General features: G+C 45.2%; 1 protein-coding gene across 2 annotated transcripts in view; it reads left to right on the top strand.

Annotated features, from left to right (window-relative positions):
• Nucleotides 1-6,702: 6,702 nt before the first annotated feature.
• Nucleotides 6,703-17,602, top strand: part of rsh (Rap GTPase activating protein radish) — a 204,137-nt gene continuing 193,237 nt past the window's right edge. The window contains exon 1 of one of the 2 annotated variants that reach the window (XM_084605637.1): nucleotides 6,703-7,058. In XM_084605637.1, the coding sequence (XP_084461763.1) occupies nucleotides 6,762-7,058 (297 nt within the window). In that variant the 5' untranslated portion in view covers nucleotides 6,703-6,761. Of the gene's footprint in view, nucleotides 7,062-17,602 lie in introns of both variants that reach the window. The other variant, XM_084605636.1, reaches the window with a different exon arrangement.

Below are 17,602 nucleotides of genomic sequence, written 5' to 3'. Positions count from 1 at the left end.
GGCGTTCGCGCCGAGTTAGATTAGGGAATAACAGCCACCGGTAGCCGGCGATCGTGTACGGGCGAAATGAGATTGCTCAGCTCGTCCGGGACCCTTTATGAGGAGCCCCACAGGGTCGACGGCTGAATAGAAACGATGACCAGGTGGTGCGGAGGAGAGAGACACTGGGGGAAAGAGGTATGGTTTTGCGAAACTTTCGATCACCTTTATTTCTGGTAGCACGGAAACATTGTATTCCCTACAGTTGTGGAAAAGGATGGGCAAAATAAAATGAAAGACGAGGTTTATCCCGTGGCCATAGCTTGCTGCGTCTGTTTCGTTCTGTTCTGAACATAAAGAATGGAATCCGATTTGATACGTTCAGTTCAACTTTCTCTGCGTGCCACCTGCAGAGTTTTTGCGAGAGTGTTGCGGTATAGCCCAACTGAAATCTGAGATTGATGGAGAGAGCGCTGAAATTGAAAACAAACGCATTTGTGACCCTCTGAAAACACTATTTTATACTTTCTTTATGGCGTTTGTTCAATTTACCATCCTATGTCGTTTCGATACCGCTTTCCTAGTATAAATATAATGACGCTAGCTGAAGGTATTTTTATATAGGTTATGACCTGGCTGTCCAGATGACCGTGCTCGCAGTCGTCTACACAGTTACTAAGTTTAAACGATGGCAACTAAGTTTAAGCTAACTAATCTAGGCTGCTAAGTTTAAAGTGAGTAGTTTAAACGTAATAGCTTTTGCAAACCTCCGAAGTATTTCACAGAATATTTTTAGGAAACGTATGCCCACACACAAAAAAAAAAATGCATCGCAAAAAGGAAACTCAAAAATGAGAAGTAGAGTGTGTGGTTTTTCTCCTTTTTTAATAGCGTCTATAAACTTGGTAGCATATACATTTTTATTACAAGATAGCCTATATAGCTCGGTCCGCCGTAAAGCTGCTTCCGCCGTAGACAGCGGTATGGAAGAATCCTGAGTGGTTGACAGGGTCATCAAGTCGCAACAACATGTCATAAGGGAATTTCGAACAACGCATATTCAAATAAAGCTTACGAATCGGGAGAGGGTAGCCTCAAGCCATATCTATTACAAACACATACCCGAACCTGCTGCAGTATAACAGGATTCAGCCCGAAATATACAACACCAACACGTGCAAGGTCTCCAAGACAAATATAACCCCGCTTAAACACATACTCTGAGAGTGTAAGGCACAAGGGATAGGTGTTAATCCAGAAACCCTCTCGTCGAGATGGTCCGCGCTCCAGCCTCAATGACCAGCGCTGGGCCGTCCAGTAGGCCTTCGAGGCGGCGAAGAGACAAGATCTGGACGTTCCCACGTGGGAGTCCTAGGCCCGGTTGTGTTAAACCGTGCCGAAAACTAAATAAAGGTATTACTCACTCACTCACTAATCGGGGAAGAGTACAAGTAAAGCCGAAATTGGCAATAAGGTTCCTCAAGGGAAGTATTTCAGAGAACAAGAAGAATTGAACGAAAAAAGTTGGAGAGCACTGCAGACTATGCACAGGAGAAACGCGAAAGCCTGAGCGTTGCTGTTGCTGTTGGAACACTAGACGCGTCGTCATCACTTTTTCCGTGACCCCATTGTCGTGCGACTTTATCACATGACTTGGTGACATCCTCAATTTTAGTGCGTCATCTTGCTCATGTGACTTGACCCTCAGTGTTTTTGCGTCATCCTGCTCATGTGACTTTCTCAAGTTACTTGACGACGGCATCACTTTTTTGCATGGAATCCAGGGCCGGCTTGGACGATAAAGTCCGAGCTAAGCCCAGACTTAAATGGTGTCTTTAGAAAGACCACGCTTATTTAAGACGGCTCGTGTTCCGAACGTCGAACGCTTCGGGTTCATGTTCACCAGAGTGGCTTCCCAGAACGGCCTCAGCAACCGCTTGGGGCATTTTTCCTCGTAACACAATCTTAAGCCGCAAAATGCAATGGCACGGATTTTACACAACGCAAAATTGACGGAATGTGTACATCTTACAGCAGGGACAGTGCCAGCCCATCCCTGTATTTCCCTAATTTCTCTACTTAGACACCTGGCGTCCTTGTGTCTTAACCAAGACAGCATTATAGTCGTAATCATACAAGCGACTTATTCAAGTCAGGACTGAAGCCCAGTCTTGACTCCAGTCTTAAGCGGCCATGCTAGTGGCCTATTCTTTAGACTCCAGTTAAGTCTGGACTTAGCTAAGACAGTCTTAAGATTGTTTTGTGCAAGCGGGCCCTGGTCATGTGAATGCCACGTGACTTGATGACGTCATACCCTTTTTACAAGTCCTCCTGGTCATGTGAACTCATCCGTGTCATAAGGCTTTGTCATGACGCTAGTGACATCGTCATTATTGCAAATAATAGTTCGCATTACATAATGTCATAATTAGTTGACGACGTAAATTATTAGATAGTACATACTACTCCACTATGCTTAGATAATCTTTCTATGATTTTGTCATGACATTGTGAAGTCATAGTCTTTTTCAAGTGATAATTATCATGAAGGTTTTCTATATGAATTGCTGACGACATCAATAATAGTTGCCACACATTACACGCCTCATTACCTTCATGCCTTTTCACACGTTGCGGTCCGCATGGGTTCACTATCATGGGTCTTGGCTTTGTACGAATGTTACACTGACGTTAATATTCGAACATCAAATAATTAAAAATACAAATACAGAACTTCTTGGAATTAAAAAGTCGTATTAGAGGCTCTGTCGCGTCGACGTGAAAGGCTAGGCCGCCCCCAATTTTTTTTTTCAAGTGGATATTGGAAAACTAGGATGAATATTGGAGTGCGCGTTTTTTTCTTCTGATCTTTAGAATAAGAATAAAAATGCATATTTATGTTTCTCTTTGTTGGGACCAGAAGGCGAGCGGATAGATTTCTTTAGGTTAAGAAGATCATTTTAAGTGTTAGGCTGCCTGCGCAAGGAACTGTTAAACTATAGAATAAAAGAAAAAGTTTCGAAATTTCATAGCCTTCGTGGTTTTACAGAAAGAATTGCTACTATATCAAAACCTCCCCCTCTCATCAGTATTTCATGGTACAAACAGAATGGCTCAATAAAATAAAAACGAGTGAAGAAACAAAAACACCCCACTAGATCACACGGTGAATTGTTTCAAAGTGCACCGCTGATGGCAAACCACCTTCTCTTCCGAAGAGCGCAGGTATTTTCAGCTTTTCAGCGAAAACAACGATGCCTCACGGACGTGCTTTGCTCATGCCTGTCTCGAGGGACGAAACCTCGGGACCAGTTAGAATCAACGTACGCATCGCGCAGTACTTTCACCGGCGCTCTTCCCCTTTTCTTGCTCTTCTTGCCTGCGTTCCACTGCCCTGCCCGAGGCGCTCCCTCACCCCAGGCCATTTCTATCACCGATGCTTCCCTCACTAGGCTCTGTGCACACTACATGGATGCCAAAAGAGAAAGCGCACGCGCTTCACCCTTTTGCGCGTCTACCTCCCTAAGCAGAAAGGAAAGAGAAGAGAGAAAAAAAGAAAAAACGCCCGGGTCTATGGTGATTGAGTTGGGGACATGAACGAAGGGGATCAGAAGTAAGGCTTTGCGCGAGCCAGGTTTGGCCTTCCACGCCCCAACGTCATCAGCGCTACCCTTGGGTAAACAAAAGGTGCGGCCTACTGGATAACTTCGCCAGTGCACCGGCATCCCCGCTCGTTTCTTTCAGATTCTTGCCTTTATTTATTTGTTGTTGCTCTCCCGATATATCTGGCGCTCGGGGAATAGTGCGCCAAGGAAGGAAACGTGGCGAGATGGGGGAAGCGCCGCTCAAGATGCTCGCCTGAGTGCGCCGAGAGCTGTGAGGAGCACATTTCCTTTTGTGACGTCGAATTTTCTCCTGGGAAGTGCAGCAGCAAACTGTGTTACGCATTTCCAGAGCAGAAGGCGAGCGGAAAAACATAGAGCACAAATATAGCAGGAAACAAGAGAGGAAATCTATTTCTTTATTTTGGAATGAGAGCGTGCACTTAAGCGCTTGATGCTCGCACGTCTGTGTTTTCCATTCTATTTTATTCCCGCTCACAATTCGGAGAGGCCGAAATGAGTTTAGTTGTGCGGAAAGCCGTCGGCTTGGATGCGCGCAGAGGTTGGCGTGAAATATGAAGCTCCTTTGCTTCTTACGAATAGTGCTTTATTACTTTTAGTCGTCGCAGGCGAAGAGTTTTTCGCCTGTCTCTTAAGAAAAGATGCTCACACTAGCCGGCAAAAGAGAGCTAGAATCGAGATAAAATCGTTCGGCTGCCTCGGCATCAGATAAGTTTAGGACATTTTTGGTTCCTTACGTAAGCGGCATTCCTTGACTTGTCGAATCTGCAAAATCACGTTGGCAGTGTTTAAATATTTATTCATTTGGGGCGCTAGACGTCCTCAGTGTGTTTTCGTACTGCTTCGTACTTCAGAATGAAGTGTTCAGTCAATCTTTTGAGATAGAGCATGTTTACACTTACTTCTATTATAACGTGAGAGCATAAATACTTCGTTATTCAGAAAATTCAGAGTCAGCATTTTCAGCTTTGTGAGCTAAAAGTCACGGGCGTGGTGCTGTCGGGCGTAGCTGGCAGCTGCAAGGACTAGCAAGATTCTTTTAATAACGTTGTTCATTGACTCAGGGCATGAAGGAATATGTAGAAAGAAAATTAAAAGGGGTATTAAATGAAAGGAAAAAGAGGTTGGCCGTTATATTAAAGCTCTAGAGAGAACGACGATAAGGCCCTTACGTCCAAGCAATGTACGAAGATGGGTCGCTCGGCGAAAGGCCCACTGCCATCAGGCGCCGAACTCTCGTCGGCGTCAGTGCCGGGCAAACCCACAACAAGTGGTAAATATCTGCCTCATTATTTTGGGAGTTGCATACAGGACATCCTGGACGTTTATATAAATATTGGTATTGAGGCTATGTTCGTGTTACAGCAGGTGTGAGGGCAACCCCGACCCGGATCCACCGTAGCGCAACCTCCTCTGAGCAGGGAAAGACCGCTGGGGAGGGTTACCGCACACGGGGGGACTAGAGCACGTATGCGGCGCCGGAGGTGCTCCTTTATTGTAAGAAGCAGGGTGACTAGCAAGATTTATTCGATGGTTTGTGCAACCTAACGAGACCGCATACTATCATAAAGTTGGGAAGAGCTGTCACTCGGGTTGTGCATTAAGGTGGGAGGGTGGAACATGAATCAACCTTTCAGTGCTCTTGGATGTCTAGGCTGGTACTCTACACCTAGTCGACACAGGTACATTCCTACGGCTTGGTTAAAGCGGAATTTTATATGTCTTGTGATCGCCTACGCTCGGTAGCTGGATAACATGGTAGCTTTGTAGCATAACGGCATCGCATCATATCCTTAAAGACGAAGCCTTAGTGTCCACCAGACTTTTTTTTTGTTGGCTTTGTCTACCTTTAGTGACACTGCGCAGGCAGAACAACAATATCTGCGCTGAAGGTTAGGATTCCATGCTTCCGCAGCAATTGGCCAATTTTGATATTGAATGCGCGATCATTGAACGTTTTATTGCGTCTTGCGTAGTCCTATACCAGGTGTTTTAGGGAAACCTACCACTATATTTGTAATATAGGCTTTTAGAGGTATACGAAAGCGGCATCTGCCCAGCGATAATACCAGTTCATGATAGCAGACATCAGATAAGAGATCATTAATGTTACCTATGGTGAGCTGATTAACTGCAAATAACTAAAATTTCACCTACAATAGTTAAGCATCTGGTTGTATTTAGAGATTTTGCACCCGGCCATTACTATTAGCCGTGTAAGTCCTTATATTCTCGAGGACGCGGTTATCCGTGGCGCTGTAGTTTCAAGAATTTTAGCTGTCTTGCACTAAAACACCTGCGCCGTCCAAAATCCCGCGCTCAAAGCCACACCTGCAGAGGTATATAACCTACTTTTCCCGCGTTCTGTGCGGCGTTTGTCGCTGCGCGCAGCTCGCGTCCACTGGAGTCCCCAACTAGGGACCCTACTAGCACATCCGTCTCCTTTATTTCACGACAACGTTTTTCAGTCAGTTAGTCGCCTACTGGTGACGGAGAAGGTCATGTGACAGCTGCGCCTCACATTGGCTGCGTGCATTTCTCTGGATGCGAGATTTTAGAAAGCGTGCGTCTTTTGGCGAAAGATGGCCTCAATTTGTTCAACCACAGCTCCCAGAACAATCCCAAAAAATCTTGTATGGGTATTTCGAACGGTCAGCTACACATCTCCAACTACACCCAGGCGTCTAATTGAAAAGGTTAAAAACCAATTATGTCTTATCCTAGGCAACACTGGTATCATTGTGCCGCAGAAGCAGTCTGCGTACTTTAAACAGCCTATTTCTGAAACTTAGCGGTGGGCTTCCTTAAAACACCTGGAACATGCTTCTTTGTCTGCCTTTGCCCACCTAGCTGATACAACACCATAGCGCTAGCTACTCTATTCCGCTTCTAACCTTCATCATCTGTCTACGGTGCATTTCTCACAGGCTGACCAGACTTTAGATCCGAGCGAGCCGTAATCACAAGAAGAGTCGAGAAACAGGTTGCCGGGTGCTCGCGCACAACTTGGAAGCCGTACAAGCGGGGATCTGAGACCAGCGCGCGTCACTCTTTCCTCGAGCGAGGTCGAGCCCGGCGGCACCGACGAATCGGCGATGACGTGGTGGCGCGCGTGGCGCAGGCGCACGGGGGGTCGCCGGTGACGGCGGCGCGCGGTGCATGTCTTCCCTGTGCTTCGTGTGCCAGCTGCCCATCCTCAGCCACCAGACATGGGGCACCTGGCCACAACAGCCGGACAGCGACACCGACCCGCAAGACGACGAGCCTCAAGAGGAGGACGAAGAGGAAGAAGAGGACGACGACCGTGTGGCGCTGCTGGCCTCGACAGGGGACAACACCTCCTCCAAGTCCGACTCAGCGGCATGTCTAACCTCAGTGTCCTCGTCGATCGCATCTGCTATCACCAGGAACTGTCGCTCACCCCAAGAGGTCAGGACGCCGGGAGAAGGCTCTACGGTCGTGAGTACCACTTCTTGCCTTGTTCTTTTCACCCGCGCGCGGGCGTGCGTTCACGTGTGCAGTCCATTTACTTTCTTATACCATGAGGTGGCTCTACGATAAAGATAGTGACCTAATTACCATTCTAATTGCGGTCAAGCACTGCAACGTCCGGAATACCGCACGTCCTGTACTGTGTATCGTTACATTCCGTACACAAAATTCCCGCAAAGTCATTTCCATCCATCTCAGCAATTTATTCTCCATTCAAAGTCGCCAACTGCTTCTTTTTATCAAAGTTTTGCAGCGCCCGTGTGGCTTTAGTGCTTCTTGGCTGTGTTTCTCGTCCCTGCGCATCGCGTTTCTACAATGAATGCTGCTTCTTTCTGATATTCGGGGCACTAAATCAGATCACTCAGGGAACATAATGATATCAGAAATATCAGACACCAAATAATGTGATGTCAGAAATCTGGGAGGAGCTGCAACCTCGAATTGCTCGTTTGAGATGAGAAAGTGGAACAAGTATTGTTCTTCCAGTGATCTTGGATATCGAGTACATGTACACCCGTGAGCAAAGGTGGTTTACTCCACGCGAACCGCAACTATTGAATTCTTTTGGAAGAAAAGATGTGCCAGAGAAGATTCCCTGGACATCAAGATGGCAAGTATATCAAGGAGGATACCTTATGCATATCTCAGGAATAACTGCTCCTCTGTCAGAAAAATCTGACGGGCAGTTTTCTCGCAGCGCGTGGAGCATACCACTTTTGCTCACTGCGGTAAGTGAACGATCTTACCCGCTATCGTGTCATACCCTTAAATGCGCAGCCTAAATGTCCTGCTAGTGTATTCCTATTGTACATGTAGCGTCTTTCGTGACCTTGCCTTCGTGTTTATTGGCTCGGTTCCTATTTTTCGTGCGCCCGTCGGCGCCATAAAGCTTCGACTCTTGGAGGTTTACTTAGACCGCTCATATCTGGAAGTGGAAATGCATCCAACAAAGGTACACAAGCACAACATGTCGATAGCGGAGCTGCGGTACATACCTTCGCCCACTCCCGGGCCATGTGCCGTAGGATCATGGGCTCGTAACCAGTTAAGCATTATTTCCGACATATTAATGCGAAAGCATTTCTTGTTGCTTGAGTTGCTGCATAATAGTGTGTGAGCAGAGTGAGAGGACAGAGCCTGCCATGAAAGCTTGTGCGATTGAACCGACACTAAAGAAAAAACATGTCCATGCCAAACATCGTACCGCAATTTTTGTGTCAGAGCCGAGCGCGCTAGCCACTACTTCGCACCGTCTCCCCGCGAACGGGTTCGTACCGCAATTTTTGTGTCAGAGCCGAGCGCGCTAGCTAATACTTCGCACCGTCTCCCCGCGAACGGGTTCATAATTTTCCCTGCCTAGAGTAAGAACGCTGGAGGGCGTTTTTTGAATGAAACAAGTAATAAAAGCATGTTGAAAATAATAAACTTGAATAAAGAAATAAAAATTAAATGGGAAATAGGAAGTGAAAATACAAAAATGACGATACGTAAATACCTTCGCATTACTGCCCCTAATCAGAATTGTGTGCACCCCTTGAGTTTTTATTTATGTTTTACATCCACCTGGTGAACAAATGGACGAAAATTTATGCACATCGTGGAGCAGAAATGTCGCAGTTGAATGTATTCTCGCTTTATGTGTGTCGCCACCTATCTGACGTTTTTGAAAATTTTGAGCTTGGTATTTTTCCTTCATCACATTCGTGTGAAGGATAGTTTTAAGGATAGTTCAATTATATGAGACGATTGAAAGCAATAAAATATTTCACTATGCACTCAACTGGTCTCAAATATAAATGTTAACTCTCGTCAGCTGCTTGCCGATGAAAAATAACGCGGTAGTAATGAGTATATACATCCATCAGAAAGGTATGCAGTGAACAAGGTTCTTTACGCAGGACCCAATGCTAAGCTTGTTATAGCCAAGAAACCATGAACTGTGTCATTTTAGGTGAACACATTTCAGCTGAACCTTTGTAATGGGGAAAACCACCAATACATTGGTGGTTTTCCCCAAAAGTCTTAGTTTATTTCATGCCTCAATACGTAATAAAAAAAAAACATACAAGATTAATTTACATACTTTCAAATCTTACAGAACTTACAGAGTTCGCACAACGAGAAACATGGAAAACAAATTCTGAAAAGCAGACAGTTTAACAATAATTCTACTGGCCTGCATACATATTGGTATTGCGCCCGAAACCTACACGGCCTAAGGCTGTGTCCATTCTTACCTTTCATGAGTTCCCATTTGGCTCGTTTGGCAGGTCGTCCCCTTGTTCTGAAATTGTTTCTCATTACCAGTAGATTGATGTGTCTTCACCACACGTTAGAGGTCCCTGTTCTTGCAAGCCGCTAAGGTGTGGTGTGGAAACCACCTTTACTGCGAGTTGCATTAAAATATTCGCTGCACTTGTGTTTTCATTACTGGAGTAAGAAACTGTATCACAGTGTCAGAACAAGACAACAGGCAAGGTCACATGGCCGCCTTCAAGCGGCCACTCCAAAATTAAACTTTTAAATCGCTCGTTTCCACTTTGGCAATTCCGATGCAGGCACTTCGTTAAAGTTAATATGATCAGGAGTCATTATGCACTGGGGCTTGACTCTGTCGAGGATGCCCCTACGTAACCTCCCCCCTTCATGTGTAGAGCGTGTTGTACAGAGTGCTTTCGCTCAATTTAACGCACCTCAAGGTTCTGTACCTAGAAGGCATAGGCCGCGTTTGGAGTTCTACTGGTTGAACTGGAATAACATAAGTATAACATTTGAACGAAATATGAGAGAGGCGTAAGTTTTTCTGCAGCAGATTTCTTCATGTAACAAAATGATTAAGACGTCAAACAGGAAATTTCTTTATCACTTTGTGAAACGGAAGTTTGTTTTCTAATGTGGCGACATAGATCAAATAAACCTTTTTGCGCACAACTTTGGCGGTACATGACTTCTTATCAGAAGTGCTGCGAACACGCGAGCACACTTGAAAGTGAAGAGAGGAAGCTCTTGACGTCATGAAACGTTTTGCGTTCGCTCAATATTTTTCCGTTTCCTGAACTTCAAAGCCAGCCAGCAGATGTTGAGCTTTTTGATGATTTTTGTATAATATATGGGAAGTCATGGGGGACTTTTAAGTTCCAAATTTCAAGGCATGACGCCACAGCGTTATAGGCTCCCGTTCGCACCGTCTTCTTTGGCGGATTCTCTTTCGCGTACATGCCTTTCGCGCTTAGATTAGTAAACAATGGCTACACTAGAACACAATCTGTGATCGAATTGAGCGCAAACGCCGGACTGGGCACATTGTACCCAAGAATGACATGCAAAAGACATTCTCGTTTTCAAATCTGAAGTGGATGCTACCTGGCACAGATTTGCTCTTACTTCATTGCACCAGATGTTACTTTCCATCACGAACAAAACATACAAAATATAATAAGCCATTAAAATATAGAACCAATTGTTTCAATCATTCTTATTAATTAGGCCAATTATTACGTAAAATAGGTTGCGAAACTTTGTATCCTCACCAAACTTCCACAGCCTGAAAAATCTGTCAAAATGCTTATCAACGGTATTATAAATTTCTGGTATCCTCTGTTTGTATTTACGTGATGAACGCAAGAAATCCAAAGCTACTTATTATTTTTTGGGTGACTCCTACTTATTAGCGTAGTCATACGCTATTCCATTATACTGCTGCGAATACGAACCCAACGAAGAAGGCAGTGGCTCGGGGCGGAGCGTTAAAGCACATTGCATCGCCATTAAAGCACATCTCATCATGTGATTGCGTCGTCCTTTTTTTATTCAGTCGCTTATTTACATCGCTTGCTCCCACGTAATAGTGTGAAAGACCACCCGACGTACATTTAAAGCCCCGTTTTATCCTATCTGGAAAAACGTACCTCCGTGGCCTGGGAGCAGCATTTTAACTTGGCATCCAAGGCTTCTGTTAGGCAGGATCACCATCTCAGCTTCTCACCTGAAAGGGGGAGCCCGAATCGGTAGCACCTACAAACTCTACCATATCATATAATCTCGTGACGTTCTAGCCGGCATAGCCAGTTAGTGTACGGCTGTGTCACCTGCCAACTGCCACCTTTCAAAGTAACGCCCGTAATGTTAAGGCGAAAACCTTTCTAGGCTCATAGAGTGAAATTCCATGCGCGAGAATTGTACATTGAATCTGTGTGCGGGATCAGTCATATTCCGCGGGATTCCATGAGATTACTTCTTGTCTAGCGTTCCTGGCTGAAAAAGGCTGACCGCCGAAGAATTCACGCGTTTGAATTGTGGTGCTGGCGAAGACTCTTGAGAGTTCCTTGGACTGCCAGAAGATCAAATCAGTCAATATTGGCGACCATAAACCCTGACTGCTCATTGGAGGGTCAAATTCTAAAGTTAAAGCTCAGCTACTTTGGTCATCTGATGAGAAGAGAGGAGTCGCTGGAGAAAGATTTGGTGTTGGGAAAGGTTGAGGGTCGCCGGAGAAGGGGTAGGCAACGAACGCGATGGTTAGATGGCATCCTCGAGGCACTGCAGATGAAGTTATGTGATGTTAGGAAGATAGTGAGAGACCGGAGAGCGTGGCGTGACATGGTCCATAGGGTCACGAAGAGTCGGACGCGACTGAACGACTGAACTGAACTGAGCGTTCCTGGCATCTACAATGCCACACTTGAATGCGCGCCAAGGCACGCCACGAGACAGGAGCGATGGTACACCGTCCAAACTCACACTTGCCGGAGAAAGTATGATAGATACTGCGCCTTTCCTTTCCTGTAAACCAATTATATTTATATGTAGCACTGCGACGAATGCCGATAAGAGGCAAACGATGAGAGGTAAACGATAGGTGAGGAAGGGCAAGCTTTCGCCATTCACCTCTTAAAAGACATCTAAGAGACCATCTAATTTTTAAGGCGAAAGCCTTTAATGGGTTATGCTCTAGTGGACATAATGTGTTCCGCTTTTGCAGCGGCTCTGAATGGCCGAGGCGGGATGACGTCATAGAGGTCTCGACCAATCACAGAGCACCACTACAGTATGTGCGAATGTGTGCCTTATATTGCCACATGTCAATCAATGAGCAATGACTTACTAATGACTAATAAATTATTCCCTACTAAATAATGAGAAATTTGGTAACTCATTATGAACTAATTAATGCCTAATTTATTACTTAATGGGGTATTATTTACCTAATTAGTTAATGAATACACAAATTATGTGTAATTGGTGCCAGTTGAGTAGCAGAATGCGGCACTCAGGCTTTCGCCTTTCACTACTTTAGTCGCTAAAGTCCCTCGTAATTATTTCGCTTAGCTTTTCGACAACGCTGGCAGCGCCGGCAACGCCAACGCCTGATTTTCTAGAACAAGCGGATTTTAATGCTATCACGTTATACGTAACTAATAAGCCTTATATTTTAATAGTATTGAATTAGTGTAACGCGACAGTGTTAAAGGCCCCTTTCTGGAGACAATCCGGCGTTGTGAGCGAAAAACCACGGGCTTTGCCCCGGCAGCTGGTTGCTGGCAGGTGACATGGGCGGGCACTCACTGTTCGTAGGATTGCGGCATGTCGTCACGATTTGGAAAGAGCTACCAACTCGGGTTTCTCGATTCGAATTGGAGCGAGAAAGAATTGGAACCGAACAAGACCGTTGAATTCCTGCATCCTGCCCCGACACAAAGCAAACACTTTAGTATGCATTTGATTAAAGTGGGACATTATATCTATGCTGGGTGGTCTTTCAAACAATGTAGTAGATTACAACCGTGTGCTAGCGAGTATGTGTGATATTTATAAGCCCAAATTAAGATATTTATTAAGATATTGCGATTTAATTAGGCCAGTTACAAAATGCCGGTACACGAACGAGTATTCCAAAGGAAGGCTGAGGACGGCAGCCGTTAACACTATCGTCTCATACACATGAATCAGGGACGTAAGTTTGCTTCAGTTTTTGTGTCAGTAGCAGAAAACGAACAAAAAGACTTGTAACACTAAAATGGCAGTATTATTCAGGCTCTCACTGTGTAACAGTCCTTCTTACAGCACAACGTTGGACAGCTGAATAAAAAAAGAAGGAGGAGCTTTGTTTCTGTTTTTTCAATAATCGCATTAGCCAGTGCGCATCGAAATATCACGTGGCTCCATTCGCTGCTCCTACTGCGACACTAGGAACATTGCCGCCTGTGTTTTCGCCAAGAAACGAGGGCACGATCGGCGCGCACAGGAGTGCACGTGCCGGCAGAAATGATGGCAGGCGCGTCATGTGCGGACGACGTGCGTCGTCGGAGAGCGTCGAGCAGTCCCGCAATCGCTGCTGCCAGCACAACGTCGGCGCTCTCCCACGCGGAAAATTCGCTGATGCGCATAACGCCCGGTTGCTCAGCTAGAATGCAATCCCGGAAAAGGACGCCGAACACGCTTGGGCCGGGATGCGCCCACTGTAAGGATCTGATTGGGAACCTGAAATTTGGACCAACGGACAACCAAGCGACCTAATTTTATGTCGTGGGATGTCAACAGCATTTGAAGACCCGCCATTTTAAACCGTGGCCCCTGTTGGTTTTACTCATGGGTGCTTTTCTGCGTTATGAAAGCTGATGCCCACTTATGCTTGAACATGAGACATATCAGGGACGAAACAAGCAATGGAGGACGAATGTTTGGTACGAATAGGAGCACCAGCTTTCGCTAAAACACGAGAACCCTGCTGTGAGGCGAAACACGAAAAAACGAAGAAATATACAATAGTTTTAAGCTTCGCTCTTGATTAATGCACTCACTGGAACGAAATTGAGCCTGAAAAATATCAGACAGAAAAAAAAAAAAGCAGATATTCAGGTCTGCACAAACCGGTTAAGACGCTGGAGAGCAGTATTTGGCATGGTTTGTCATAGTTTTCGTTGTCGATCTAACATTGAAAAACTGGTGCAGAGATTGTAAAATTATTAAATGACTTTTGTCATTTTGGTTGTGGGGTTAAGGAAAGACATGTTATCTTTCTGTGTTCTTGGTGGACACCTAAACATACAATGAACAATAAACAATTGAAGTTAGAGATATGGCTTTGAATCCCCATCGAATCTAGCCTCCAATTTAACTAGCGGATGGATGCTAAAGGGTAAGCGAAATTGTGTGACGTCACCCTAAACGCTGCGCAACGAGCGGTTACTTCACGTTTTTTGATACGACCCAGGCTATGCTTTGCTGCCACTCAGCGGTCACACTTTCTGCACACACCACGCACGAGCAAAGTAAGGCTTTCAAATTCATAACAAAAAATGGTACGTAAGCCAGACGGTGTCAAATTTCCTTGCTCTTTGGGATTAACAATTAGCCAAAACGTGAGCGGTGGGAGGCGCGTTTACCGAAAAAGAACTTCAGCAGTCAAGATAAATTTCTCTACAGACAGAGGAGGAGAGACAGAGAGAGAGAGAGAGAGAGCACGGCTAGCAACGACTGACAATGAAGCCCATAACTATGGTCCTCACTAGTATCACTCCCTCTTATAAAACGTTACATTTCTGCCTCCACTATAGCATACAAAGTTGAAATTGCCTGTAAAGCGTGCTCTGCCTCAAAACTATTCATTATGTGGGTATGCCATCTTTACATAAGAGCAGTCATGCCGCTTGAGACGTCACTCGCTCTTCAAGCGTCCATCGGTTCCTGGCATGCCGATTGAGGGGTCACGAGACTGCCTCTCGATGGTAAGCATTCCTTTAAACTTTAAGGATCGAGATAAATGCCAAGCAGGATTGAAATACATCAAAATAATCACGTGGAAAGGTGTTTCACGTTCGCCATGCAGAGTGCGACACGAAGATTTCACAATGGAACTAAGGATTGCACAACTATAGAAATTGCACACTCTTTAAGGCATTCACGTGAGCTGTACACGTCACGATTCTTTTTGTCAGCGTTGGTCAGGCATTCTTAGATGAATTAATCTCTCCGTGTGCACGGCGATAGCTCATAATTACCTGTCAGAGCGTGGTAAACTATTAGGGCACCACAAATCTCATACATAGCCGCCTGCGATTTTACCTCGCTGCCTTCTTGATCATATTATATCACATTAAAAGGCATAATAGTTTGAGCAATATGCTCGAAATATATCATTATCTTTTCATGCGCTCCTGTTCAGTCTGTAGTACACTGAAATACACAGCTCAACTATTTGATAAAACTCCTTAGTTGTAGTGATTAACTTCACATAAACATGTGTGGGACTCAACTTCATTGCGACAAGGGAAGTTTTATGTATACATATTATTACGTTCCAAACGATGCAATGTAATGTAATGATACAGAGGCAGGGTCGGCTCACAAGACCTGGTTTTCCTCTTAGTTTCGCCATGTGTCCCGCATCTTCCTCATCTGGTATGTAGCAATAGATTTATTGCGGTGTGGTTGTTATTAGCTTTTTTTAATAACCTCTATTATGTTTGTAGGGCAGTGGAAAGTACTTAAAGTTTCTACTAAATGTTGTGACCCATACGTTTGATTCCGTCGCCACAAGAAAACTATTTCGTGATGAACCTGATGTAATAGTTCTGAACGCACTCACACGCGCACCACCACCGACCAAGGATCTTGTACGACCTTGTTTGCGCCGTCGCTCTCATTGGCTAAGCTGTTTCGTAACGTCAGAACCAGATGAAGTGCAAATCTCCCTGACTGATTTCTCAAATTCACCAGCCAACAGAGAAAGGGGCGGAGCCTACGACTGAGTAATGGCTGACCACGAAATCATTTATTGGGTTCACGCTAACAAATTATTGGCTTAATTCATGCTACGCCTACATTGTTCTACGGCAGGAATGCATGTGGGATGACGTATATTCTTTTTGCCATAAACAAAGTACGGTTTATGAGGAAACGTACCTTTAATATAGAAGGGTCAGGGTTCGGGCTAGTCGGTAATCTACATGTTCTGTCACGCATAACTTTTACCTCTGTGCTCCCGCGCTGGACAGTAATTAATGACATTTGATAACGAAAGTAACACACTTAATTCATGCTGTTTACATCGACATGTCGTGCAAAGATGCAATCAAAGCAAGATGCACTTCTGGTAGTGGTTACAAGTTGGCTGCTAGCAATTGTGGCTCCAAATACGCTCATGAACACTGGCAACCACTGCGAGTTCTTAGCGTCGAAGTTTGAGTCGCCGGAGATTATGAAGGGAGCACCCCGTGTTAGCGCAATGCATGTGGTCACATTTAGACCACCCCGCGAACAAGTGACGTCATCTGGCACCACCTCTGTAATTCTTTGAATAACTGCCGTCGCGGCAGTCCTTGGCGCCGCGGCACGCTCGCTAGAAACTCTCTCAGACTAATAATCTTGTACCTTCACAACATCGTCATTGTAGTTAGTAATTACAAAAACTTTCACAGTACTGCTTCACTTGAGATAGTTGAAGTAATACAACGACAAAAAACAAAAACTTTTGAAACTCCTCTGAGCTTCGATAGGGCGCCTATAGACGTCCTGATGCCTTGGTGGACGAAAGCATGACCGACAATTGGAGTTTAAAATCTAGCCATTAAATGTATTCCTGCGTGCATCTTTGCGCGGCTGAATCCAGAGAGCAACGTTAATGCTGCAGCGCAAACGTGCCCGACTTTTTGAACAAGCCTGTGCAGGTCTTGTCCTCGTGCAGGAAGACCAGTTTCTGTGGAAGTGGTCGATTGTTTTATTGCGGCAGGGTACAGCAACGTGACCGTGCGCAGCTGCTCCCATACTAGAGTGCAGTGCGATTTGCGAGTGTGGTGTGTTGCACGGGCGTAATGGGGAGTGCGTGCCTATGCCTTATGTCCCGCAACAATGAATTTCACCGAGAGTCTGATGGCCTACCGCGTGTACAATAATCATTGTCTATTGGTTTAATTTTGTTTCATGTTGTTTTTAGGCAATATTAGACGCAATTGCTGTTTTAGATTTGTAGAGGAACAGGCGTCCCTTATGTCAACTGTCAAATAAAATAATATAAAAACTATGACAGTGGATTGCGCGTACTCGGGGTCAATAACCGAGTGTCTTATCAACTGAGCCACTGTGGCGGGTGGTTTGGCTTAATATAACCGTGGTTGAATAAGGTAAAACATGACATTTGACAAGGCGGCTTCCAGATGGCGCCACAATTTAAACCTGTGCCCTCCGTGATAAGGCGCGCTTTCTCACCGAGATAATCACGAAGACCATGGTTAAACCTCTGATTTTGATGCGATAGCTCACAAATGGCGCCACATGTACAGCTGAACCGCAGCTATCCGTGCTTGTGTGCTATAACTGGTTTAACAAAGGTAACACAGGCGACATTCTTTCCCGACAATTATCCCTTTATCTTCTTTTGTCCATTCAGCTTGGACTATCGTTGGTTTGCACGGAGGCATCTCATTAATCTGACTGGCCTCTATCGCCTTCGTTTCTTTCCATCTCCCTTGGTCGTAAGTACCCTCGAGCGCCCTCGAAGGACAGAGCAT

This window comes from Amblyomma maculatum, chromosome 6 (genome assembly GCF_055883805.1).
Source record: "Amblyomma maculatum isolate TAMU_Amacu chromosome 6, ASM5588380v1, whole genome shotgun sequence".
In the NCBI taxonomy this organism is placed as follows: domain Eukaryota; kingdom Metazoa; phylum Arthropoda; class Arachnida; order Ixodida; family Ixodidae; genus Amblyomma; species Amblyomma maculatum.
This window is presented reverse-complemented; position numbering and strand designations above follow the sequence as displayed.